The 25325-nt window shown below is 44.5% G+C and overlaps 1 protein-coding gene across 9 annotated transcripts in view; it reads left to right on the forward strand.

Moving 5' to 3' along the window:
- Positions 1 to 25325, forward strand: part of ppm1aa (protein phosphatase, Mg2+/Mn2+ dependent, 1Aa) — a 57420-nt gene that overhangs the window by 2906 nt on the left and 29189 nt on the right. For 6 of the 9 annotated variants that reach the window (XR_010805206.1, XM_066694775.1, XM_066694777.1 and 3 more), the window contains exons 3-5: positions 105 to 222; positions 3416 to 3527; positions 4776 to 4833. Coding sequence is in view for 8 of the 9 variants with exons in the window: in XM_066694775.1 (XP_066550872.1) it covers positions 105 to 222; positions 3416 to 3527; positions 4776 to 4833 (288 nt within the window). In the remaining variant the exon portion in view is untranslated. Of the gene's footprint in view, positions 1 to 104; positions 223 to 3415; positions 3528 to 4775; positions 4834 to 6681; positions 11707 to 17657; positions 19339 to 25325 lie in introns of those variants that run through there. The other 3 variants (XM_066694778.1, XM_066694779.1, XM_066694781.1) reach the window with 3 other exon arrangements.

Here is a 25325-nt window from a genome sequence, read left to right on the forward strand (position 1 = left end):
ACTTTCAGTGTCATCACACGCTCGGCCGGGCACCAGTTCTGATCGCGGTGCAAGTGCAAGCTAATGTGGCCGTTCTCCCTCTCTCTCTCCCCCCACCCCCGCAGGGAAGCCGGGACAACATGAGCGTGGTGCTGATCTGCTTTCCCAGCGCTCCCAAGATGTCCCCAGAAGCGGTGAAGAGGGAGGCGGAGCTGGATAAGTACCTGGAAAGCAGAGTAGAAGGTGGAGCATCTAAAAAGGCTAATAAATAGTTACTGTAGACGAGCAATAACGTATTGATATGACGCTCATAACGAGGCAATTTGCCGGTGGCCAATAAAACTCACTTTCAACATGACACACCCATAAAATCGCAGCATTTAAAGTTAGAGTTTTATAATTCACTTATTATAGACATCGCACTATATTAAGAGTATTGTGGCGAAACTTTGTGCAGCCTTAATGGTTAAACCTGGCCTTTGATTCTGCCGAGGGACGACCCGCGTTCTCTCCAGAGCCGTTCGGGGGTTCTAGCCAAACCAAACGGACCGGTACTACCGTGCCAAAGTGGCTCGCATTGAGCTCAGTGCCCAGTCTTATCAAGTTGCCTAACCCTAACGATTCCCCCGGACGTGTGTGTCCTACATCTCACTCCCGAACAACATGATTTATAGGAGTTGATACTTTTGAAGGAGGAAGCTGTTGCAAACGTTAAAAAAACAAAACGTAAACGTTCAACACTTTGCAGCAATATCTGTTACACGTGCGTTTTATGGAAGCTGCTATTTTTCAGGGCTGTAGTAAAGCGGCCAAGTTGAGATTGCTATTTAATATATATACTGAGGACGTACACTGTTAGAATATTCCTGTTTCAGCATAAAACTCATCAACTTGGTGCTTTGTATTCATATCTACCAGTGTAAGCATGTTTGAGATCCCTCACAACTGACAACTGTTTTTTTTGTTTGTTTTTAAGTTTCTTATTCTTAATTTTGCACTTAATTTAAGTTACATAGCTGTACAGAGAAAATAAATGGTTCTGAGGCATCAATAGATATTAATCATCCTGATTGGAGTTGCCGGGGCGGTGATAGAAACCTCGAGCTGACATCGTCTACTAAGACCGATGGTAGGATTGGGGTCGGTGTGGCGGCCGGGTCTCGGAGTCGCAGGTCTGCTCTCGTTTTCCGTGAACGCCAGCCCTCCGCCTTCCCCCGCTCCTTTTCCACGATGCGGAGAGATTAACCGTCGATTTAAACCGATCCGTTCAGCTCGGTGTCCGGACCTGGCAGCGCAGGTGGTTTAGTTCAGCCACTTTAAAAAATAAAAATCGTCAACCAAGAACGCAAATGGAGAGAGATCGGGCCAATGGCCGTTCTCCGATTCTCAGATCCGTTAGTCGTCGGTGGTCGACCCCGGTCCGGCCATTGCCGAGCGCTTAGCTATCAGAGCCCGACAGGTATGCGATGACAGCAGGTAATTTGATCATGGTTTTGTATGTTCTGATGCTCATACACGACCCGTGCATGCAGTATTGTCGACCAATTCCTTTCGTTCTTTGTTTTTAAAGAGCGCAGTATTGTCTCCTTATTCCGTTTGCTGCCTGTCTGTGTTTCTGACTCTATATACTGACCATGGTGTCTCGCCGCTCGGGGTCAGTTGTGCGATTCGGGAGGTCGCTGGTTCGAATCCCGGTTGCACTGAGCCACCCCCTTCGTTTGGGACTGGGTTTGGGTTGGGGGGGTGGGTTGAGGGTAGTAGAATCGTCTTCGGTGTTTCAAGAAGTGATTGGCGTCGAAGAAAGCGGGGAGGTGCCCGTGGAGGCGGGGACAGAGGGCAAGCCCTGTCCTCTGGGATTTAACGTCCCCCGCGTCTGGACTTAATCGTCCACTCGTCGCGGGGAGGGTCTCGGCCTTTGAGTCCCGGTGGCAGTTATATCCCAATAGTGTAGGGTTTCATTAGAACGGGCTTTATCAGTCCGGGGGCAGTTAAAAACGGACCCGTCCCGAAGCCCGGTAGTACGGCGCTCCCGTGCACAGAACCTCCCGCCAGTCCGCGCCCCCTCTGCTCTCGGAGGCCCGGGAACTCTGGGCGGTGCTGCCTGACGACCTCAATCGGCACGCCCCCGTCACACAGCAGTTACACTTCATCAGAGCACTTTGTGGTGGGGGGGTGGGGGTTATTTATTTTAACTATTTATTTGTTTTTCTTTCCAAGGTACAATATTTACACTCTGGTACATTCCCTGTTTATAAAGTTACCTGCTGGCTTGAGTGTTGTTTCCGTCTTGCACTTCCAATTAACCTCTTCACTGGCAAATAAAGCAGGAATCCTGACTTCATTCCATTAACCGGCACACAATTGAACCTCCGCTAGGCTCCATTCACATCTTTTGTTTTTTTATACTGTAATTTGTTTTGTCCCAACTGTAACCCACTCACACACCCAAGATCTGCATTTCCCGTTTTGACGCTGTCCCCTCTCCTGTCCCGTTTTGTTTGTATATCCTCAACCTCTCCAAATTCTGATTGCCAAACCGATTAACCGACGATCGGAGTGTGTTTATTAGGGAAAACTCCTAGTCAAACACCATAACCACGTCTCCACCTTGATTCTGGTTCATGCCAAGATCGGTCCAAACAGAGAGATGAATACAGGTTATTCTAACGAAGAACTGAAGCCAGTGAAGGGAGTTATTTATCCTCCCTACCTGTACCTACAGATTCAGTATGTCTGTATTGAATATGATAGATCCTGTCTTTGAAATGGTAACTGTTCTATAGATCTCATTTTCAAAGATTTTTAAATTGTGTTTCCTAGCGTAGGATTTATATTTGGGGGTTAGCTTTGAGTAGAAATCTTTATTTTTGTACAGTAGAACCTAAGTATTAGAAGTTATGTAGAGAATAACTGTGATGTTGTTATTTATAGATGTTAACGATGATTCTAATAAAGATATTTACTGAACTGATCCTCAGACCTTTGGCTCCTTTTATTCAAAGAAACCGTTAGTGTTACCGTCCAATACCAAGGTTTTTTTCCGATTTGGAGAAGTGTAACCGGTACAGGGCCGAGCTAAATGGTTAACGATTCTTAAATTTAGCTCGTTAACGTCTTGAAAAGGAGAGGAAAAACTAAAACAAAGCCGCTGCGCCTCTACTGAAAGGCGTGTGCTCAAGGGTGCTGTAACAACTCAAGGTATGGCCATGTAAAGTCATTCATGACCATCAGAGTAACATTTTTGTTCCTGTACGATCTAAAGTCCACGTGTGGCCTCTGACCGTTGTTTTTTCCTCCCCTCTAGGTACAATACAAGCTCTAATCTACTGTTGTGAGAATTGTCTCCCTCTGTGTCTAAAGAATCTCATGACAAATTGATTATTGATGCTCGATCCCGGGGCACCCTACTTACCAAGCAGTCCTTTTGATTTCCCAGAGATCATTAAGAAGCAGGGTGACGAGGGAGTGCCAGACTTAGTCCACGTGATGCGTACGTTAGCGACGGAGAGCATCCCCAACCTCCCGCCAGGGGGGGAGCTGGCGAGCAAGTGAGTGCACTCTGGCGGCAACGCTTTCCGACCCATCATGCATACAACGCTCGGGGAGGGGGGTAATCGTCGGCACTGCCATTAAAACGCAGGCCGGCGTGGTCTGCTGCAGCTCGGCATGTTTGCACCGGTTTAAGAGGGTGTTGGGAGGGGTTTGTGTTTAGACAAGGGCACTCTGGGAGAGGGTGGGGTTGTGAGGGGGGGCTTTGGTGCAAACGTGAGTTGAGCAGCCTCGCTGGCTCTGTATGTGCTGGAGGTTTAAAGGCCCTATTCAAACAACCCGAGCCCATGTGGCCGTTCACCCACAAACCAGGTGTGCGTTTTGTTCCCCGGGTTTGACGTGACACACCCTGGCGGACTAATACTCCCGTCCGGCCAGGATGATTAATCACACTGACTCGTTCAGGTGGGCGGCTACTCGCTGCCCCGTCTGGGGGGGGTTAAGTGTTTCGTGACGGCTCTGAAACTGGTTTTCCAGCGAAGCCGTGCACGTGTGTAAGGATCACGGGATATGACTTGCATGAAACGAACTGTGTGTGTGTGTGTGTGTCCTGCATGTTAGTTGATTGTCATGTACAAAAGTCTTTATTGCTAATGTGTTTTTAATCGTACATCCCAAAAGTGTCATTTTTCACAGGGATCTGGGGCAGCCAGAGTAGGGTTTATTGAGTGTTATGTGATGTAATGCCTTTCTAGGCTGTGAAAATATATTGTTGCTGTATTTGAGCCCAAGTAAATTAGTAAACCCCTGTGAATTATGCAGGATACTTAAAACGCATACGGCCTTAATAAACCACTTTCAGTCTGAAAAGGGAAGCGCAGCTGTGGTGTCGGCAGCACGGCTGAGGTTCGAAGTAACCTTTGCAGAGGAAAACGAAACCTCTACGGATGTTATAAGGCTCTCTTTGGATCTGGAGCGAATTCCCAGTTTAGGCTTCTCTTCATTTGCGAATGCGGTGACAGTCACCCAGCCAAAACATTTTTATTCAGGGGGACAAATCCAAAGCAAAGCCCAACTGTTCCTTGTGTTGCACTTCGAGAACAAGCAGAGGTCGAATCAGAAATTGGTTAATTGGAGCTAAATGTGTTCTAATTGGTTATTTGGATGGAATGTTAGCATTTTTCTGGGCGGAATGTTGGCTTGTTCTTGTTCTCCTTTATATCTCTATTCATAACTTTCTCCGTTTATATTAATGTTTCCTAACTTTCTCCTTTTTGTCTTTCTTCCCAACCCCACCCCCCCGGTAGACGGAGTGTCATCGAAGCTGTATACAACAGACTCCACCCGTACAGGAGTGATGACACGGTAAGCTGTTGACTGCAGTCAGAGCGCTTGGGTCATGGCTTGCTTGCGTGCGGAGGGGTGTTTTGAGTTTCTCCCCCCCTTTATTAATGCTTCGTTAACTGACATTAACTGAATTAAAATTGCCCCTGATGCATTTATGGTTGATCAGTGAAATTTGGTGCATGAAGTGGTTATTTCTATATTTCTATGCCTTCACCATTATCCAGGTGTGGCACATCTGTGGTGGGGTGATCCTGTTCTTATCCTAATGTCCAAATGATGATTATAACTGAACTTACTGTTATGAACCAAAAATGTATCCATTTACTTGTTGTGAAAGTTGTAACTTAGGTTTTATGTGAATATTTATTACTTTTATGCTCTGAACATGGCTGTCAGGCTGGGGTGTTTCATTATTGATTTGTTTTATAGATTTTCTTTTTATTTTGCCGTTTTTATGTATTACCCTTTTGTTCACGCCATTTGATCATTTTGTTTTTCATCTCATCCTCGACTCTGCAGACCCCCTCACCGGTCCCCCAGTAAGCACGTCCTCGCACACCCAGACAGGGTTTAAATCTGGCTCAGTGCGGTGATTTTTCCAATTCGTGAGATAGAAAGGGCTCTTCTCGTTATCGAGTAGCTCGGCATGAATCTTTTATCTGTGAGCGCAGGAATGTGGGGAGAGAGAGAGCGAGAGCAGGGACACACTCATGCTTGGGTGTCAGGGATGACGGTGTCACCCTGTGTGGTTCCCGTGTGATGTGAAATGGTATGACAACATCTTGAATTGGCAACTACTCGAATGAGAAACGTGAAAATTATCCTCGGCGCGCTCTCACACACCCTGAATTAAAAATAAAAACAATAAAATACTGTATATGTAATTGTTATCGGTCAGGGTTAGTGTTTTTCCGCCGAGGCGAGTATCGAATATCACAGTCCCGAGTTAAGCAGCAGGTTTTCCTCTGGATGTTGTCACGCAAGATTGTTATTGTGACCTTTCAGAAGTCATTTATAGCAGGTACTGTGTGCTTTTGTGGTTTTAATTAATTAAAACCCACAAAAGTCGTACAAAGTAAAAAGTGTGTGGGGGACAGCAATTGTACCGGGTGGATTAGGCAAGAGAGGTTCCAGTTGTTAACTTATTAAAACCACGTCTTATAGGTTTACTTTTCTGAGCCTTTGAGATGGCCCTGTCCTGGTGACCTTTAACCTTTTTAATCAGCTGTATTCTGTTGATTTGGTTTCCCCAAATTGTCCGGACGTACCGGTGGAGTAATTAATTCGCCACGGCTTATTAAAGGACCTTTTCCAATGCGTGGCGAGACTTTAACACCTTGTCACCAGCGCTTGTGATTCAGCGCGATTCCCGCATCGCACGGCTTCTCCTCCCCGTCCGGCAACGTAGGCCGGTTCTCGCGCCTCCCTCGCCGTTGCCTCCACCGATCACCGTTAGCCGCTTATTTTAAAGGGTGACGGACGAAACCACCCCTGCGCTTCTCATGCAGTATTTTTATTTTGCTTTCTTTTTATTTTTAAGGGTTTCATTCATCCGTGTGTCGATTCTGATTTCCTCCTCCCCTTCCTCTCCTCCCCCGGACTCACTGTCTTGCTCCATCTCTCGCATTCGGCCGATGGCGCTCCATCAGTTTGTAACACCCCCCCACCCCAGCCCTCTCCCTCTGCCATGTCTCAGATAATCAGTCCGCAGCGCCTGTGCTCACCGCGATTTTTGCGCTTCCAGCCTCACACTTCCTGTGTAGTTCTCAAAGCTCTCTTAACCTTTTCAGTCTGGGATATCCAGAAAGTGCTGTTGTTGTGGACGCTCCCGGCTTTAAAGGGCTCTCCCTCCTTTTCTTTGTAAAGGACTCAGCCTCGACCGACGACATGTGGTAAATGTCGCCTGCGTAGCGCAACGTTTACATACAGCCGCCAACCAAGAGTACCGTTCATCGAGCCCCCCTCTCTCGACCGTCAATCCTCAGAGCTTTTATTTTAAGAAGGGAATTTGTGACTGGGGGAGGAGGAGCCACAGAAACGCCCGCCGCGAGGAGCGCCCCCCCCCCCCCGCGGGAGTCAAGAGGGGGTCCCTTTGGGTCCTGCTTTTCTTTTCCTGTTTTTGGTTTGTTTGTATTTTTTCTCAAACCACGAAAGTCCGGGCTGGGGGGGGTGGGGTTGGGGGTGGGGATGATTTTATTACACGTTTGCTGTCATGATTGGACTCCTGCTTTTTTTTTGTGTGTGTTGTTGTATTATTATTATTATTTTTTTTTTGTAAAGTGCAATTGTCCTTGTAAAAAAAAAAAAAAAAAAAAAAAAAAACTAAAAAAAGATGAAAAGATGGAAAAAAAAAAAAAAAAAAAGCGCCTGTGTGTGACGGAGCTGGTGTCCGTGAGTTGAGAGCACGCCCTGCCTTCCTCTGCTCTGCTGGGATGCAACTCATATCTGTTCAGTGAATATTGTTGTTTGTCCTACTGGGTTTTTTTCCCCCCCCATATTCTTGATTTTGTATTTTTTTTTCTTTTTCTTTTATTGTTTAAAGAAACGGGTAAAATCTGTAAGTGCACACAACGCTAGACCTTTGTAAATCGGCGAAACTGAAACCGTGGCCCCTGACGTCCCTCTTGTGGCCCCCGCCCGCCCTCGCTCCGTGTCCTCTGCCCTCTGCACTGCTCGGCCCCCGTCTTCGTTGTACTCGAGTCAGTGGGGAAAAAAAAACGACTCCTGATCTTTCTCTACGGCCCCCCGCCCCCCTGAGCTCAGCCCTGCCCCTCACTCTGTCCCGTGTCCCCCCTTCCCCGGAGCTGGTGGTGAACACCGTGTTTGATGTGGCTGCGGTGGGACGCCCCTGGGATCGGGGGGAAACGCAAAACACTCTCTCCGCTCCTCTGAAGACTTTGCCTTCTCGGACCCTGAGCTACAACAACACTAAATACACTTATTTAATTTTTTTCCTCTGTGGAGAAACTACATTTTGTTTTCCTTCTCTGTGAAGGTGGACTGTTTAACTTAATGTGCTGGGGGTGGGGGGACAACAGAACAACCCAGCAGGAATTGGGGTCGTAGTCGCAGTAGTTTTTAAAGACCCCGCTTGAGGGGGAAAGTGTTCAGTGTAGGTAGGTAGTCGCTTCAGTTTGTTCAGGAAACCCATTTTCTCTGGCTCCAGTACACGAGATCATTGCCACCCAAGAGGTAGAGCTTTTATTTATTTTTATTTGTCACATTCCCCATCTTCCTTGGCTTGGCTTGTGTTTTTTTTTTTTTTTTTGGCCACTTCTCTCTCAAAACGAAGAACAAAACCAGAAGCGGGACGAGACGAGACGCGGGGCCGGGATGGACCGGTCCGTCTCGCCTGCTGCTGGGGGGCCACTTCCTCAGGAGGCTGACCGCCCGGGGGGTCGCTGCTATAGACGGTGCGATTGGGTGCTTTTAGGGGAAGATTATTATTATTATTATTTTTTTAACCAATGTGATTCACTGACTGAAGCTATAGTTAATATGCAGTGAAGAGTCGATGCTTTTGGACTTGCATGAGTTAAATACATTTCCTAATAGCAGCGTTATGAGTTGGCCAATGTCTCTCTCTGTGTCCCTGTCCTCTCTCTCTCTCTCTCTCTCTTGCTCTCTGTGTGTGTGTGTGTGTCTCTCTCTCTCTCTCTCTTTCTCTCTCATATTAAATAAAAACCTAAAAAGCGTAGAAATTAATAAATCCTGGATCAATATTTGTTGCTTGTAAACTCCTTCTCTCCTGGAGGTTTGGTTATCTTTGCTGTAACCAGTACAGGGTAACGCACTGATTTTAAAATTTAATCCTTTGAAAACTGACAATCTAATGAATCTGATGTAATTGTTAGCCTCTAATTTAAAGTTGGTTTTCTTTTTTCTTTTTTCTTTTTTAATAAAGCAGTGAACCGGATTTTACCAGAGCATTAAATGTAACGATCACAGCCTGACCTTCTCTCCTGCACCCAAGCAGAAAGCAATCAGGGAAAAAAGAAATCATCATAGGAGAATAAATAACCAAGTGTTGTTTGTTATTAATGTTTTGCATGTGCAGTCACAGCTAATATTGTCCTAATCCTTTGCAACACATTGGGTGTACAATTTTGTTCATAAGATGCAGGATTTTGACAGATTAATATGCATATACTTTTTTTTTTTTTTTTAACATTTTGTTTCTGTGGATGTATTTAAAACACATCCGATTCATTCTCCACAGTTTATTCACTTTTCCTGTTTGTAAAGGAGGAGCAAACGCTGGTCCATGACTGTACTGGGTCTGTGTGTCCGTGTGTGTGCTTGTGCGACTGTCTCCATACCATACAGCTGATGTAGCCTTATTTACGAAACACGATGTCAACCACCAGGGTTAAGTGGCGGAGAATTGGAAATCACGTGAGCGCGCTCACACCGTCTTGTCGTGAAGCGAACCGAGGGAAACATCGCACAAATGCACAACCTCTCGATTTTTAGGATGAACAGTTCTATGCATTTGTTTGGGTTATAAGCTATAATTAATATATTAATCGAAGTTATTAGAGAAGAGAATTTGGAATTCATATACGTCTGTGTACAAATAAAGCAGATAACAAACAAAGGAAAATCTCTCTTGCTTCACCTTCTGAGTCCTTTGCCTAAAGCTATTTCATTGGCTGTATTTTATATTTATTTTTTATTTTATGGCTGATCTTTTCAGACTGGAAATAATAAACACCTTTTGTTGTAGAAGAGACAGAACGAGCAAAACTACTCTTGATTTTCTACTGTATTTCTATATTTCCACTTTGTAGACATTACAGATCTAGACTTTGTGTAGTTGTCGTTGTTCACCTAATCTGGGACCGTCTTTTTTTTAAAGGATGTTATTCCCGTCGTCGGGTCTTTTTAAATGTGTTATTTTGTCACATGGGTGGGGGGAAACGCTCTTAAGTTTGTTTCAAGTCTTTGATGTGCTGTAATTAATTTTTTTTAAACACTTTCTTCTTCGTGATTGATACTAAAAGCACTTCTTCTGGGGTTATTGTTATTGCCTGCCAGAGAAGCCTTACAGTAATAGACCGAGAAAGTAGTAGAAAAACAAACAACTTTGCAAATAGTTTATGGTTTGGTTTTTATTGTTTTTAAATGTTTTGTAGCACTTCTAAGACCGTGTTTGGTGTGATCTGTTTTAGCAACACAGGGAGACTGCAGTGCCTCACGCACATACACTAGTGTTAGCCCTCGCTTTGCGTCCAACTCGTCTCATTGGCCTTGCGTTGTGAAGTGGGCTTCATCGGCACGGCCTGTAGCGTACCTGGCCCTCTTTGGATGCACCGTTTCTGTAAGGGAAAGGGTTAAACTGTAAACCGGGGTTGTGTAGTAGTGACCCGTTGGTTTTGAGCACGTGGAAAGTGTCCATCTTGCGAACTGTAGTGACAAAAGACTCCGAACTGGTGAGACAGGTGTCTGCTATGGTGGTTGCTGGTTTTATTACAGAATTTTCATTTCCCCCCCGCAAAATGGTTGAAGTTGGACTTGATATTAATGAGCTATTGATCATTCTCTCCCCCTGTAAAACAAATAATAATAATCTACAGTTTTCCCTCTTTCTGTTTTTGTTCAAACTGCTCGAGATACATTTGAATTGGATGCTACAAGGAACTATAACAAAAAGCAAATGATGAATTCTCATGTGTATATATATATATATAAAAACATATATATACCTTAAAAACTTGATGTGTATGTTGTCGTGCTGACGAACCACTATTGTGTACAATTTAACGAAAAGTAACGTTTGCACTGATTGGTGGACATTATGGGCTTTTGAAAAAGCTTTTCGTAAAGACAATAAAAAGACGATTTAAATTTAAAAACTATCTCCAATTTCAAGTTTTCTTACCGCAGTCGGCGAACGCCAGGCGAAATAACCAGCACTTGTACACCGATTTGATACGACCCACCGACTCTAGCGAACGCCTGTTTGCCTAATTATAGTCCAGCGTCGATATGATTGACAGGCTAGTGGCGGGTAGTGCTCTGAGACTCACTGTTTTGGGATCCCAATTTGGAAAAGAAAATCGGCAAACCAGCCCCCCTCCCTGCTAACCGTTCCTTCACTGATAAGCTCACCATTTTGCCTTACTAAATTAACTCTACCCCAGCACTGGCAGGTCCGGCGGCCCCCCCACCGCGTCACGGGGGTCCGCCCCAGCTTTGTTGGATCTCATTCAAAAGCCTCATCAGTTTAATCATGTTTGTTCTGTGGGTTTGTGTAATGTATTGTTTCCATCTAATAGACTTTTTACCTGGTGTCTTGGTAATTTAAATGTTTTTTGTTTGTTTTTATTTCCTTTTTTTTTTTTTTTTAATAATAATAACTCAATCTGTGGAAACCTGTAAAGCATGATTGATTTGCTTACACTTCAGAAGATGTAAAACGTATGGAGCAGTAATACAATTCTCATGTCTAACAATAATAAGAAAAAAATCTATATATATAAATATATATATATATATATATATAAAACAAAGCAGAAATATTTTCCTGTATGTAGATTGTGTAATGCTATAGTAAATTATTGTCCATGTTGATTCAACTGCTACGTAGAGGCCTGTGTGACGAGACTCAGGCAGGCGTTCTGTAATTGTATATTTTGTATTATGTACTGATTCCAAAGGAGAAAAATATTTGTCAAAAGCTTTGTTCCTAACCTGAAGACTGTACTATTTGTTTGGAGTCAGTTGAAGAAAATTGCATTCCTTGCTTGTGAGTTGTTGCTTTTCTTTCTTTTTTTTTTTTTATTTTCCTTTTGTTTTTGTTTTTTTTCTTTGCAGGTGAGAAGATAAAGAATTTGAATAAATAATCTAGTTTGCAAATGTGCCACTAAATAAATGGGTTACTACCTGAGAGCTGTACGGCTTCATCTGAGTTTTTCCACGTGTCCCGACCGCGCCAGTGTCGAGTCGAGTTCGGCCTCTTGACATTTGATAAACTATTAATGTGACAAGTTGCACTGCACACTTTCCAGCAGCTGTAAATAAAACATCACTCTTGCAGGTGTGTTCGGGGGTTTCGGGTTTCTCGGACGTCAAGTGTGAATCTGCTAAGCTTTGCCGTCGATTTTCGTTGTGTACTTGTGGTTTCATTGGGATCTGCCATGTTTTATAGCATTGAAAACAGTACGCATCAAAGTGTCATTAAATGGAATGGACACGAGTATTAGTACTCGTTTAATTCCACTGTTGGGTATTCTACTCATTCTAAAAATATACACCGTACCTCTATATCGACTCTGAAACGTTTGTTCAAAGAAAGTATTCAAATTTTTTTAAAATTGTCATTAAAAGTAAGTTCTGATGGTTTCATGGTGATTTGTGTTGGGCTGCCCCTTAAGCCACTGTAAGTCCGCTGGTCTCGGGGGAGACGGGGGGGCTCTTGTATATCTTCTCTGGCTGTGAATCACAAACGCCCTTCATTCTTGGCATCTAGTTCCTCATCGTCTGTCACAGAGGAAGAAGAAAAGTGAATAATTGAGGAGAGAAACGTTAATGAGATTACCATATCAAAATATGGTTGTCTTTGGCAGTCTGATGAGGAAGAGACCCTTCTGCTGCATCCTCGACGGGGACCGTTCTGGTCTCTGCACCAGTGGGTGCCTGTGGATAGTGTTGCGTGTGTCGGACTCGCACTGCCTGCGGTCACATGATGTAGAGGAGTGGGTGGCCGCAGAGTTCAATGTCCCTGCTGTCGTAGCGCCGTGGCAGTTGACCCAAAGCGCTACGCAAAGGCTCTGCCGTCGAGCCGCTGTATGCATTGGCACTTCACGCCAGGCTCTGTGTCCAGGCCCCTTCAGGCAGTTAGACCCAGCAGGTGTGGTCATATGATGGGCTGGCTGCTGTCATGGCCAGAATCGGAAATAAAGAAATGACAGGATGAGTTCCTCGACCGGCCGACCGCAGGCTGCAGCACCGGGATCACACTCTGTGAAATGGCGTCGGAGGTGGCCAAGGCCGGGAGGAGACGGTGCGCGGGGAGGAGGGGGGTGAGTTTAAATGTCAGCATAATGTCAGAAGCCACGGTAGAAGGGCGCGAGTTCAGATGATGCACACTGTTAAGCAGTGGGAAGACGAGGCGTGGTTGTCGGCGTCGGATAGCAGGGGGTGGGGTGAGAGAAGGGAAATGCCGATGCCGTGAGTTAACGGGGGGGGTAAAACCTCACAGCGGAGGAGCAGCTGATCACCGCACCATGACAGCGCTCTGAGAAACGATACTTCTGTCCATTGTTTTGGTTTAAACAGTCGTTCCTCTCTTTGAGATTTTAAAAGCACACAGCAGGGAACACGATCGCAGCTGGGTCATGTGCGATGGCCGAGGACCGCGAGGCACCGGCACGCCGAGCTGGTCATAAGTTAGGTCTACTTTGGACAACAAATCAGCGCAGACGGATCTTGGGTGAACAAAAAAGGAGTGAAATTGGGGTGGAGTGTGTTAGGATGAAACGGCGCTCTGTTGAAAGGAAGCCACCCGTTTGCCTGGAGAAGTATTGGATCAGTGCATATGATCAGTGCTCACTCATGGCTGTGAAACCTGGTCACCTGGCGAAAGCGCTACAGAAACTGCGGACAACACAGAGCAGCAGAGAAAGGTGTGTGCTTGGAATCGCAAGAAGAGATCGAAAAATAAATGAATGGATCCGAGAACAAACAAAAATGTTAAAGTAGTGATGGGCTAGACACACTGCCAGAAGAACAGATCAACGATGGACAAAGGACGCTATCGAATGGATCACAAGACATGTAGAAAAGACGCAGAAGACCACACAGCAGATGAAATGCTAAATTTGACATGGAAGAGAGAAGCAGTACGGGCCGAGGGTGATGTAGTCCGAGAGTGACATCACGCGCACATTCAGGAGGGTGATGTCATGCTCTGAAACGGCAGCAGTCACTGTTTCCCCCCCCCCCCCCACCATCTCTTTTTGGCTTCCCCTGGGGGTCTTGGGACGTTTTGTGCGCCGATGTCATTGCGGTCTCGTGTAGATGCCACTCAGCCTCTCCCCACTGCTTCTGCCAGACCTAGGGTCAGTTATAATTAACGTTTCAATTGCAACGATCGTTTGTTCAGTAACAGTTGCGCCGTGGAATTGCCATGACACGGGAGGTGATATGAAAGCCGTATAAAAGGGTAAAGTGTCTATTATAATGGTTATTAAACCCAATTATCCAGCAGAAGATTCAGGGTTTTATTGAATTTTAAAATCTTAATGGTGGCAATGGTGTAATTGGGCTGTAATTGATTGATTTTGTACGACAGTTGACCCCAGGTCTAATTACTGCCCTTAATCACTGATGTCGAATGGGGTAGTTGGCCACAGGTTTCTGTCACCAGACTGATTATGCTGAACATCCCTCCTTTCCCAGTTAATCTGCGGAGGGCTTCACGCGGAATAAAGTCTGCTGTCTTTATTTATAGATGTTTAAACGTGTATTTAGGAATTTCTGTTTTATTCATTTGTTTGTATGTGAAAAAACGGCAACAACAACCACAGGGGCCTCTGTAATAGTGTGTCATCCCCACTGCAAATACAACCAGATTTAGGTTAATCGTCATTCCTTATGCATTATTCTGAGGTCGTTAAGAGACAGACTTTGACGTCTCTCTGAATATGGCGTCAGTGGCTAAAAACCCTGGAGGGAAGGGCACCGGAATAAAGCGGTCAAAGAGGGGAGGGCTTTGGAAAGGGCGGTGTGGTTGCTGGAGGGCATGTGAGCTCACCTGGGGGGGCTCGGTGATACAAGACCGACGGAGACCTTGCTGAAGCTGAAATACCGTAACGTGAAGTGACCGCTCTGTAGGCAGATGCCAGTTGACCACACTGCTGCCCTGTGGGCCTCGGGCTGGGCAGGGCAGGGTTACACACGGCACCGACTGCTGTTTGTGCCGGGCTGTACCAGCGTCTCGCCTGGCACCGGCTGCTCATAAAAACAAACCGAAGACAAGAAGCCTGGCGCGCCACTAGAGGGCACTGCAGGAACTCTGGAATCGAGGATAATTGCTACCTGTAGTGTTCCTTATTATTATTTATTTCTTAGCAGACGCCCTTGCATTTTGTTTTTTGGGTCCTTTTTTTGGGGTGTGGGGTGGCACCATTCATACCTATTCGGCGACCGGCAGCACTTGTGTGTCAGCCGTGCGCAGGCCGGGGCGGCGCTCTCACCTGGGCCTCAGAGTGGGTCTCATTAGGACCCCTTTGTTCCAGCGGCTCAGTCACGTCTCCCCTCATCTTTGTGTCGAGGGCCCGACCGCTGTAACGCAACACCCAGGGCAGCCGGCCCACAAAGACGACAGCCGCCAAATTGCTCCTCTGGCTTGCCTTTCTTTTTTTCTTTCCTTGCTTGGTTAGAGGTACAAGTCAGAGGTGTAGAATGTGAAAGCAGTACACCTGGTCCGCAGTAAAGGAAGATCTCGATTAGAACGACACGAAACAAACAACACGACGACTGAATGCCCGAGCCATGATGTAGGAGTTATTTTAGTGAACAAGCTCAGCTCATGTTGCTGATATTTGTTTCTTCGTGCGTGTGTGCGTGACTCTGCATCCGTTTCAGTGCAAGTTCATTCACGGATGAAAACGGCAGTTTCTTTAGACCTAAAAACATTAAAAAACGGGCAGCAGTTTTTAGTTTAGCCCAACCCAACGGCTCTGGATGTGAGCCCTGCTGTGAAGTGTGATGTTTTTGCAGAGTGTTCTTTTTACAGCAGAAGAACCTAAAAAACAAACAGTCATTTCGAAGCTACAATGGAGGATGAACTCTGGGATAAAACAAGTTAATTTCTCTCCAGGTTACGAGTGTTTTTCCGTCTCCGAATTGCGTACTTTAGGGCTTTAATGCATTGGAAAATTACGAAGACAAATGACTGCAGATTAAAGCCATGTTTTAATTACACCGAGCCCCTGTTCCGGGAGTTAATGTGCAGTAATTGATGTTTACCGCGGCCGGGGATCGTCGGGGAAGTGGTTTTCAGAGCCATTCCAGGCAGGACGGGGGTTTGCGCCTGCGCCAACTGCAGCCCCCTGTGTTTTTTTAGCATATGACATCGAAAGCCGCGAAATAGCGAGACACAAAAACAACTTTCCCACTAAAGCTCCGGTTCTGTTTAGTCCCCCCCCGCCACCACCACCTTCCTGGGATTGCCGAACAAAGCTACACCCCCCCCCTGGAAAAACTACGGCATGCTTGTGACATCGGAGAGTTAAGCACAGGACGGTAATCGCTCTCGGTAGCTCGTCTGCAAGGCTATTTCAGTGGCAGCCATGAATAAACAAAAATAAATGGACGATGTGGGTCAAAATGCATATACTGTATTTTTAACATTATTATTATTAGTATACGTTCCATTTAAAAGGGCAACGTGAACCGCAGCCAGCCGCCCGATCTCCCTGTATTATTTAGTTCGTGTCATGCTCTGTTTCTCTCACTGAAGCCATTAATTCTGACTAACGCTGCCACGCTGCAGTTAGCCTGAACCACCCTGGGGCTGGAGATCTGATGTCAGTGGGCTCTCATCCAATTTACTTAGAGCTTTAGATACATTAAATAATTTTTACTAGGGGTCTTGTGAGGCACGGCCGATCTGTCTGCTCTCAGACGCGCCGTGGACGCCCAGGCCGACGAAGCCAATTCCAGCTGCTCGTTGATAGAGAATGAATCGCCGCTCGGCCTCGGAGGCACTGTTACCAAGGTCAGACCCGACGCGACTTTATCTCAATGAAAATATCATGTCGGATCAAAATATGACCTTTAGAGGGACAAGTTTCTCTCCTCCTCCCTCCCCTCCTTCTCTCGCTCTGTCGTTTTTGCTCCCCGTGTGTGTGTGTATGTGTGTGCGCCCATAGCCCGAGGTCGCTTTGTCACAGAGAGCACCAGCTTCCCTCGCTTGTTTGCAGCCACACAATGATGCGATTGAACACACAGAGCCCAGCCGTAGCAGGCAGAGATGCCATCCAGCCTCTCTGTCTCGGTTGTGGGGGTCGTCGTCTGTGTTGCCCGATTGTGCGCCGAGCGTTACACAATCGCCGGCCCGGCCTCGTTACGCAGCACTCCCGAGACGATCTCCGACTCGAATTAGGTTACACGACCTCGTTTTTCCCCCGGGTGAGGGTTTGACGGGAACTCGTTCTTTAAGGGCGGCGACTCCTCATGTAGGTCTGCCGTCTGGTGTCCCGTAGCCGAGCACATTTCATTAAATATTCAATTACAACTCAATGTTTGATGAATGGGATGCGTTTTCATTGGCCGAATGAAATGCTGTTCTTCAGTAAGTGTGTCAAAACCATTCAGAGTGCAGATATGAGGAATGTCAAATGTCTTACCTATGTTAAAAACACAAATAAACTGGTATTGTTTAATTGAATTGAAATGAAAGGTGTGTTTTTGCATGAGTGTGTTGCTCTGGTGCATTTGACTCACAGCATGTTGTGTTCATGAACGGTTCTAATGCTGTGGCAGTCTCCAGGGGTCCCCCCGACTCTGCCAGGTCCCCGTTACTGGTCAGAGTGGTTGTGTATTTTGGTGCACCCCGTTTCCCTGTCCCACCCTGTTCTTTCAGGGGATGCTGCTTGTTTGCCTGCTGAATCAATCCACAGAGGCCGCGATTGAGTGCATTTTGTGTTTTACCTTTAGCTGGGATGGAAACGGAGGCCGGGGGGGCGAGCTGCCTCCTGGGGAAGTGGCTCAGGGTGCAGGCCAGGAGCACGTACCCCTCTGGTTGTGAACTAACCATGTGAACTCGGAGGCGGGGGGCTTGAGCATGCCGTCCATGTACCCCAGGCTGACCGCACACATGCTCTTCTCCCCAGGATCCCATAATCCTCTTCTTCCGAGGCTTCAGCTAGCGGGACCAAATGGATATCCACCCCCTGCTGCTGGTTTTTGTCGGCTAGTTTTTTCTTGTTTTGTTTTTTCCCCCCACCGACGGCCCCGATCTCCTGGCCTCTCTCGCCAAAGTCACCGGCGGCTCCTGCCAGTTTTAGGCACGTCTGGAACGACTACTGAAATACGACTGGTAATGGAAGGACACGCTTTTCACTGCTGATTAAACCTCATACCTTTTCAAAAAGAGAGGCAGTGTGGCCACCATTTTAGAGCAAACTGCAGTGCTATTTCTTTTCATGGCTGCCCTAAAGGTTCTCTATAGCCTGTTCATGGTGCTTGCGAAGCTGTTTCACTCTCCTGTCATTCCTGCATTCGAGCACCCCGTTTTGGTAGTCCAGTTTGAGCCCATTTTGTCCTCGCACTGCAGGAGCTTCATGGGAGTGGCTGAGCAAAAATCATAATGCACTAATTTTTACACATCTCTTTTTTTGGCATTTCTGCACTCTTTTCCTTTCCCGCCGGCCTTTCAGTACTGTTGACGGGAGTGCCCGTCTTTGTGACCAATACCGAAGTGTGGGGTGTTGTTTTTTCCCCCTCTGTATATTTATATTCCATGAATACTTGACTACTTCTATGTGATGCATGAGCTGGACCCGTTAGTTTCCATTTTATTATGTTAGGGGGGTCCAGGAAAGATACAGCAACAGGCCCACTAGCTCCCGTTTCGCAGTGAACAGAAACTGCCCATATGACTGACACGACAGACCCAATTCTTTACACTCAGTCCCGTTTCCTACAGAAAGTTAGCGCTCGCTGGATGTCACATGTCCCCACATGCATTCCGAGGTGCAGGCTAGCGTTGGAGAGAGCCCACGGGAAGTATCCCAGTATCCCTCACTGTCGCCCCAACCAGCCTCTATTCCACTGCCCTTATAGCAGACTGGTACTGTGTCCTACAATAGGGGTCCATAGGATTTCAATAGAGGTGCCAACCGCCCTGTGTCTGAATACCAGTGGCAGCAAGTGTTTTCGCTCGATTTTGTATTCTTTTTTTGTACACCGCTTTTAGGTTTGACGTTCAGACAAATAAACAATATCTAGATAGGAATTCCTGAATCGAGTGAGGGGGTTAGTTAGTGTTCGCCAGTCTAAGAGGAGGAACGCACCCAGTTCTCCGTCTTCAGGACGACTGGCCGGGGACTCCCTGCGTCTGCCCGGTGCTCCCCATCCCAAACACAGCCCAGTAGATGCAGGGAGTCCCCAACCCCGGCCCGGTCTCGCCTGCAGTGGACCACCGAAGCACCCAGATGGCAAGCGGATCTCACACTTGTTTTCTCTGCACCAGTCCCTCGCCCACATGAGTTGGCGCCGGTGTATTATTCTGGATTACCGGCCCGCAGTGTTCTCTTCTGTCATCTCCTTTTCCGAATGTCAACTCAAGTGGTCTGTAGTTGTGTCCCCTCATTGTTGTTGTTCTTCCGCGGTGTGTGTGCTGTGGAAGTGGATGGTGCTGGTGTTAGATATGATTTTGCTCCCGTCCTCCTGCCAGGCACTGGGGACAAACGGACGAGGACAGAGAAACAGACAGTGCTACAGTGCCGGGTCTAAAGGAGACCCGTACGAAATGTTAAACGAATAAATAATTTACAACACACCTATATATCGTTTATTGTGATGGCTTTATTTCACACTTGTCAAATCGGTTGGTTTAATCTGTGTGTGCTGCCCTGTTGTATGTTTTTATTATTCTTTTGAGACCAGCAGATAAATATTTATTGGCCGATTTATTTTTGCTCTTCATAACTTTTCGTGTGACTGATTTAACTGTCAGCGATCCCCAGACACAATAACACAATGTTTGAATGGGGCAGTGAAACACACACTCGCACCTGCATTTAAAATGGACCCAAACAATAAGTATGGAAACACAAAAGAGGGTGGGACTCTGTTTGATTAAAGCAGTTTTTTTGTTTTTTTATTTGGTTTTTCTTTCTCCAAACTTGTCCTCGACTTCATGAGCCAATAGCATTCACCCGTCTGTAACATTTTGAAGAAGAAGAAGAAAAAAGGTGTGAGGTTATGGTAATCACTCATTTATTTGTGATAAGAGCTGAGCAGCCAAGACTTTTTCATGTGGGATGACGGGGCAAGGTTAATGGAGAGTCCTCTCTCTCTCTCTCTCTCTCTCTCTCTCTCTCTCTGCCAAGGGAGAGTGACAGAATTGGGCTCTTTTTGGAGAACTGTTGTCTTGGATCCCATGAAGAGTTTGTTCGCCATCTCACTGGAGTGCATTATACCAGCCTCGACCTCAAGGCACTTTCACGGGCCCCACCCACAGCTTCCTCAGGAATCAGTCAGTCATCAGCAGGAACCGAGGAGAGAGGGAGATGGAGAGAGAGGGGGGTGGAAGTGGCCTCTGAGACAATTCGCTTCACCTGAGCGCTACTCGGTCCAGAATGACTTGACACTGACCGTCTGCACTGCATTGGGGGGGGGGCAGGAGAGGGTATAAGAGGCGGTGGATGAGTATTAAATATTATCCAGAAGACTCCATGCATATTGTCATGGCTGTAAGTGGATTTACAGTTTGGCAAACCAGCTCATGGCCTTGGGGCTGAATTGAGACACACTGTAAATTGTAAACATAGTCCACAATAATCTGCTCTCTGAAGAGTTTCGTGGTTTTAAGGTTTGACTATGAATAATGCAGTAAGACAGGTTTTGATGTATAAACATATTTTAAATTAATTAACCCGCATCCACGGATACAGCAGCACAGAATTAAGTCGCTTCTCTACTGTGAATGGGTATTGTATCTCACCAATAGGATTTAGACGGGAATAATTTCCTTCACAAGACTTGTCTGGTTCAGATAATTAATATCTTAAGGAATTTAACACTGACTTTTCTTTTGGGCATTTGTGAAGGGCATTGCTTGTTCATAGAATTTATTTGATTTTGTTTATTAATTTGTATGCAAAGCTTTTATTTTCAAAATGTAAAATCACATTCAATAGGTCAGCCTGAGCCCTGGGAGGGGTTTTCAGGGTTTTCTATGCAGAAACAGAAATCAAGAAGTTACTATTTATCGGTTTGCTACATTCATCTGAATTAACTTCACAGCCCAACCGTCCTATACGAATGAACTCGTAAAAAAACAAACCCGATGCAATATATGTTCATTACGCGGTTGTAAAGCAAGGTTGCATCCGTCCTTACTGCATATAAATCTGAACTTGAAATGTAATGCCTGCTTTCAGCGACAGCAGTTTGAATATACAGTCACCTCAGTTGTGACTTTCTTGTAAATGCTTACAATTAGGAGTGGCCGCTTGGTCCCATGCTCCTCGGGCACATTGAGAGAGGACAAGATTTAAAAATTACCATTTAACTGAAGGACATTCTGTGTATATTAACTGTAACAGCCTTTGTTAAGACTAATTCCCATGCACAGTAAATCGTTGTATGCTTGTAGTATTAGCAGTTAATTCAATTCCCTGTGCGTTTGATTGAGGTTTCTAACTTCGCTAATTGATTTCTGTTAATTCGTTTTATAGCGCCATACGGTTACGCCCTTGCTATCGGTATAGAGTTGGCCGGTGTTCACTAGGTCAGTTCGGAGACATTTGATCAGTATAATTTATCTACATTTGATCAGTATTGTTTATCTGCGTACCGTAATTCAGCGATGGTATCCATTTCAGCAAAGCTGTAGGTAATCATTTATTCATTTTAGCTTAAGGGAAATGTTTAAATCGTGATCTTTCTCACATTGTCTAGTGATTGTAAGACCAGGTGGTAACTAGCAAACATGGAGTACCGAACATGTACTAATTGGGAGCTGCACCGATATGTTGGTTTTGAACTTCAAGAAATGCCTGTCCGCTTTCCCTTCAGGACCCGTTCCTATACTGATCACAAGTAATCCTCACGTCGAGTTGCTGTCCAATTATTCTCGGAGATGTAAGTCTTTTAAAAGCTGCAGGGTAGATTTATTTGCAGATCCCCTCTCTGACTGGACCGGAGTGCCTGAACGTGCTTTAATCCATATGGCTTCAGTCATTTTAGCTTGAATAGAAGCGGGGTGTGCTAATTTGATAAGAGGCCACACTTTATTGTATAGGACATCTTCATAAATCGAGGCCAACATCACACTTGTGTTTATTTACAGTTGGTTTCATCTAAATATTAAAATGCATAGAATAACATCAAAGAAGACAAACATAGCAATAAGATATGTAACACACATACATTTATCATACCGAGAATTTGAGTATATACAGATATTTCCGAAACGGGCTAATCAATCAGGTATCCAATGCAAGGTTGTAGATATTGACAATCGATGATCTATACATGATACTGAGAAGAGGTTTCAGTGGATAGTCCACTGTCACAGCCGAATAAGGATCGTCTGATCTGATCATGATGTTTGGGCTGGATGCGCTTTTCCCGATCACAGGGCACGATCAGTTGTAATTGAAAGTGTCCCAACCTGTATGTGACTTGCTGGGGTTCACAGCTGTGTTGGGGATGCATCTTCCTATGAGGAGACACCAGCTGCAACGACAGCCCTGTGCACTCTCGTGTTGTGGATGTCTCTAGCACCCAGCTTCACACATTCAGGAATGTATTGTCTTACAGATTACAATTAAGTCCTAGTCAAAGGACCTTTTCATCACTGATTAAGATAATATTAATCATCATCATAATAGAAAACAACCACTTTTAGAACTAATGTCACATTTAACATTCTGTGTTTGTTCAAGGAAAACAACTTTGTGTTGAAATATAACAAAGCACCAAACAATAATTCTGAGTCTGTGTGGGGAAAACATTACTGTGTTAAAAAGGCACATTGTGCTTTGGTGAAAATCTCTCACAGTTAAATTGTCCTTAAACAAAATGCCAATACTTGCCATATAAGGAAATTACAGTCGTGTACCGGGCGCTGATTATCAATTACATTCGGCTTCTAATCTGGTACAAACTTTGCAATAATGAGCGGAGCTTTGAAGAAACACTGAAAACAAAACGCAGTCTGACAATCATAATAATACAAAATTAATATTCAGTCTATAAAAGAAAGCTGGTTATAAATCCCAATATTGCATTTTTATTTTGTATAGCGCCGTAGGGTATGCACAGAGCGTTTTACAGATTGATAAACGGACAACAAAAACCATAAACAAATACAAAATGAAACATTTACCAGTACTTCTAAAGCAACACGTCTAGGTCGGCCAGATTCATGTTCTTTTTTACAGTTGATTCAATATTTTAACAATGTTTATTAACAATGTTAACATGTCCCTATACTGTCTATGCGGGACAATATTCAAATTTAGTTTTATATTTACGTCATTCAGAATTTGAGCTGTTTCAGTTTGTAGTGACTTGCAGTTAAACAATAATAAATGAGCGCTTATAGCACAAGAAGAAAACAAAAAAACCTTGCGCTTGTTCATTTGCCGTACGGGTACATCCACTTCCATTGATATTTATTTAACATCATAAGTCTCAGAATATTTCCTTGTGTGTTTGTCACAGGCTGTTTGTCACTTATGATACAGCAGTCTAATGCCCCCAATTAATTTTAAGCCAAGGTGTATTATTTTTTCTCCTGCATTATAGCACGCCAAATAAAACGACTATTTCCGAGACACAAAAGACTAAAGAATTCACCTGAACCTGTGATCCCCACACTTGCTTGAAAATCGTGATGGATCCTGTAATTAGATTTAATTTTTTACAGCATACAGCGTGTAGCAAAATAGCTGCAGTGCCCAAAGAAATTAGGCATTCTTTGCATTTTTAATATGGATGCCAACATGTTCATGGCATCGGAATAATACTCGGGAAAGCATTGTGCCATAAACTAACCACATATAATGTGCATAACATTTTTTCCATACCGTAAAAAAATACAAAAGATAAATGCTAAGTTTGCTTTATTCTGAATTTGAATGCAAAGTGTGCGAATCCACAGGTTGCATCTACTCTTACCTCTCACACCCTTCCTTGCTTTGCGGCTCTGCCATCTTTTCATCTTTCTCTCCCATCGCGACTAATTCTGGTTGAGAAATATGATCACCAGCTTCTGATACAATTCCAATCGGGGCAATAATTCGAATATTGATCACTTCTTTCCTACAGCTAATCATTCAATTAAGATTCACACCGACATCTGTATTTGTTTGTGTAGTTGGCTTTGACTCGGCTCTGAATATGTCCATGTGCACACATTGCAAACAGGGCGATTGCTTCAGTTCTTTATTTTATTATTGACAAAACTAATAGAGCGAACAAGCACAAAAGTTCCCCAGTCTTGTTACCCCGGCTGTACACCGGGGCAGACACCGAGGGGTCCCTTCATTGTTGGGGGAGAGAGCTCGGAGGAAACAGTTGCCTGGGTGGTCTCTGTGTGGAACAATAACAGGTACCTTAATTAACAATTAGACACACATTTCTGTACTCGACAGTGCTTGATTTACGGCTCTCGGTTCAACCGCCTGCAATTAACGTCTTAGCACACAAAGGAGGGAGAAAACAGTTGTGTTGTGGTTTTATTTTTTTCAAACACTGGGCTTTTCTGTAAACTTAAGAAAGAATGTGAATTGTAAAGTGTAAGGAAGTAAGGTAAGAGATTTGTATTTGTATTTTTTAAATTGTATTTCATTTAGACTTATTTTAACTGTTTAAGATCGGTGATTGACCTGTAGCTTTTGGCTATTTAAAATTATATTTGGAAATATGCGTTTAGGCTGTTAAGTTTGTTTATATGCTGCTTTTTTCTTGTTTAACTTTAATGGATATAGGGAGGAAATGCACAGACTACTTTTCCCAGTGATTTTTGTTTCGTAACATTGCACTGATGGGCGATTAGTTTGTGTATTATATACCGGGCTTTATATATTTGTACAGTAATTATAAATATAGTCGAGTGTTTGTTCCGTCGGGTAAGTTATTGGGTGTAAAAGCATCGTGTCTACGTCTATCCGGTAGCCGCTCCTTGTGCGTTTAGCCGTTTTATTATTTTTATTGACACGGGGTGTGCAGAGTATTGTAATTAAACATTTGACCCAGTTCAGTATTTCATTGCAATATCGAATTGCTATCGAATTAAATCTTAATACTACCACCACTAATAACACACCACTTATTCTGCTTAGTAATAACCTTCAGGAATAGTTTGTTTGTTTATATTAATTGGTGTGAACAACAACAACAATAATAATTACATTTTTAAGCATGTTCTTTTTTAAATAAATAAATGCATATTTTTTTAACACACGGTTCTATGTGTGTGAGTCCACCTGTGGCCGCCGTTCGGGGATCCGTAATGTAAACTGCACTAGATTAAAGTACAATGCATTTATTTTCCTATGCAACATAATCAGAACTGGCTGAATTATGAATGTTTAATTGAGCACTGGAATAATGACTCTATATTGGCTACAAGGGGCGGTTCAATCCAGCATCAAAACAAACAAATATGAATGTTATAAGAGAATGAGAAACCGTGCGTACAGTTTATACATTAAAAGGCTACTGTATGTGACATGATTATACGAACAATGCACTTGTTTTGTTGTCTGTGAATGTGTAGGATTTTGTGATAGAGATTGAAATAATGCAGTTTTTTGCTATAT

This window comes from Amia ocellicauda, chromosome 21 (genome assembly GCF_036373705.1).
Source record: "Amia ocellicauda isolate fAmiCal2 chromosome 21, fAmiCal2.hap1, whole genome shotgun sequence".
In the NCBI taxonomy this organism is placed as follows: Eukaryota; Metazoa; Chordata; class Actinopteri; order Amiiformes; family Amiidae; genus Amia; species Amia ocellicauda.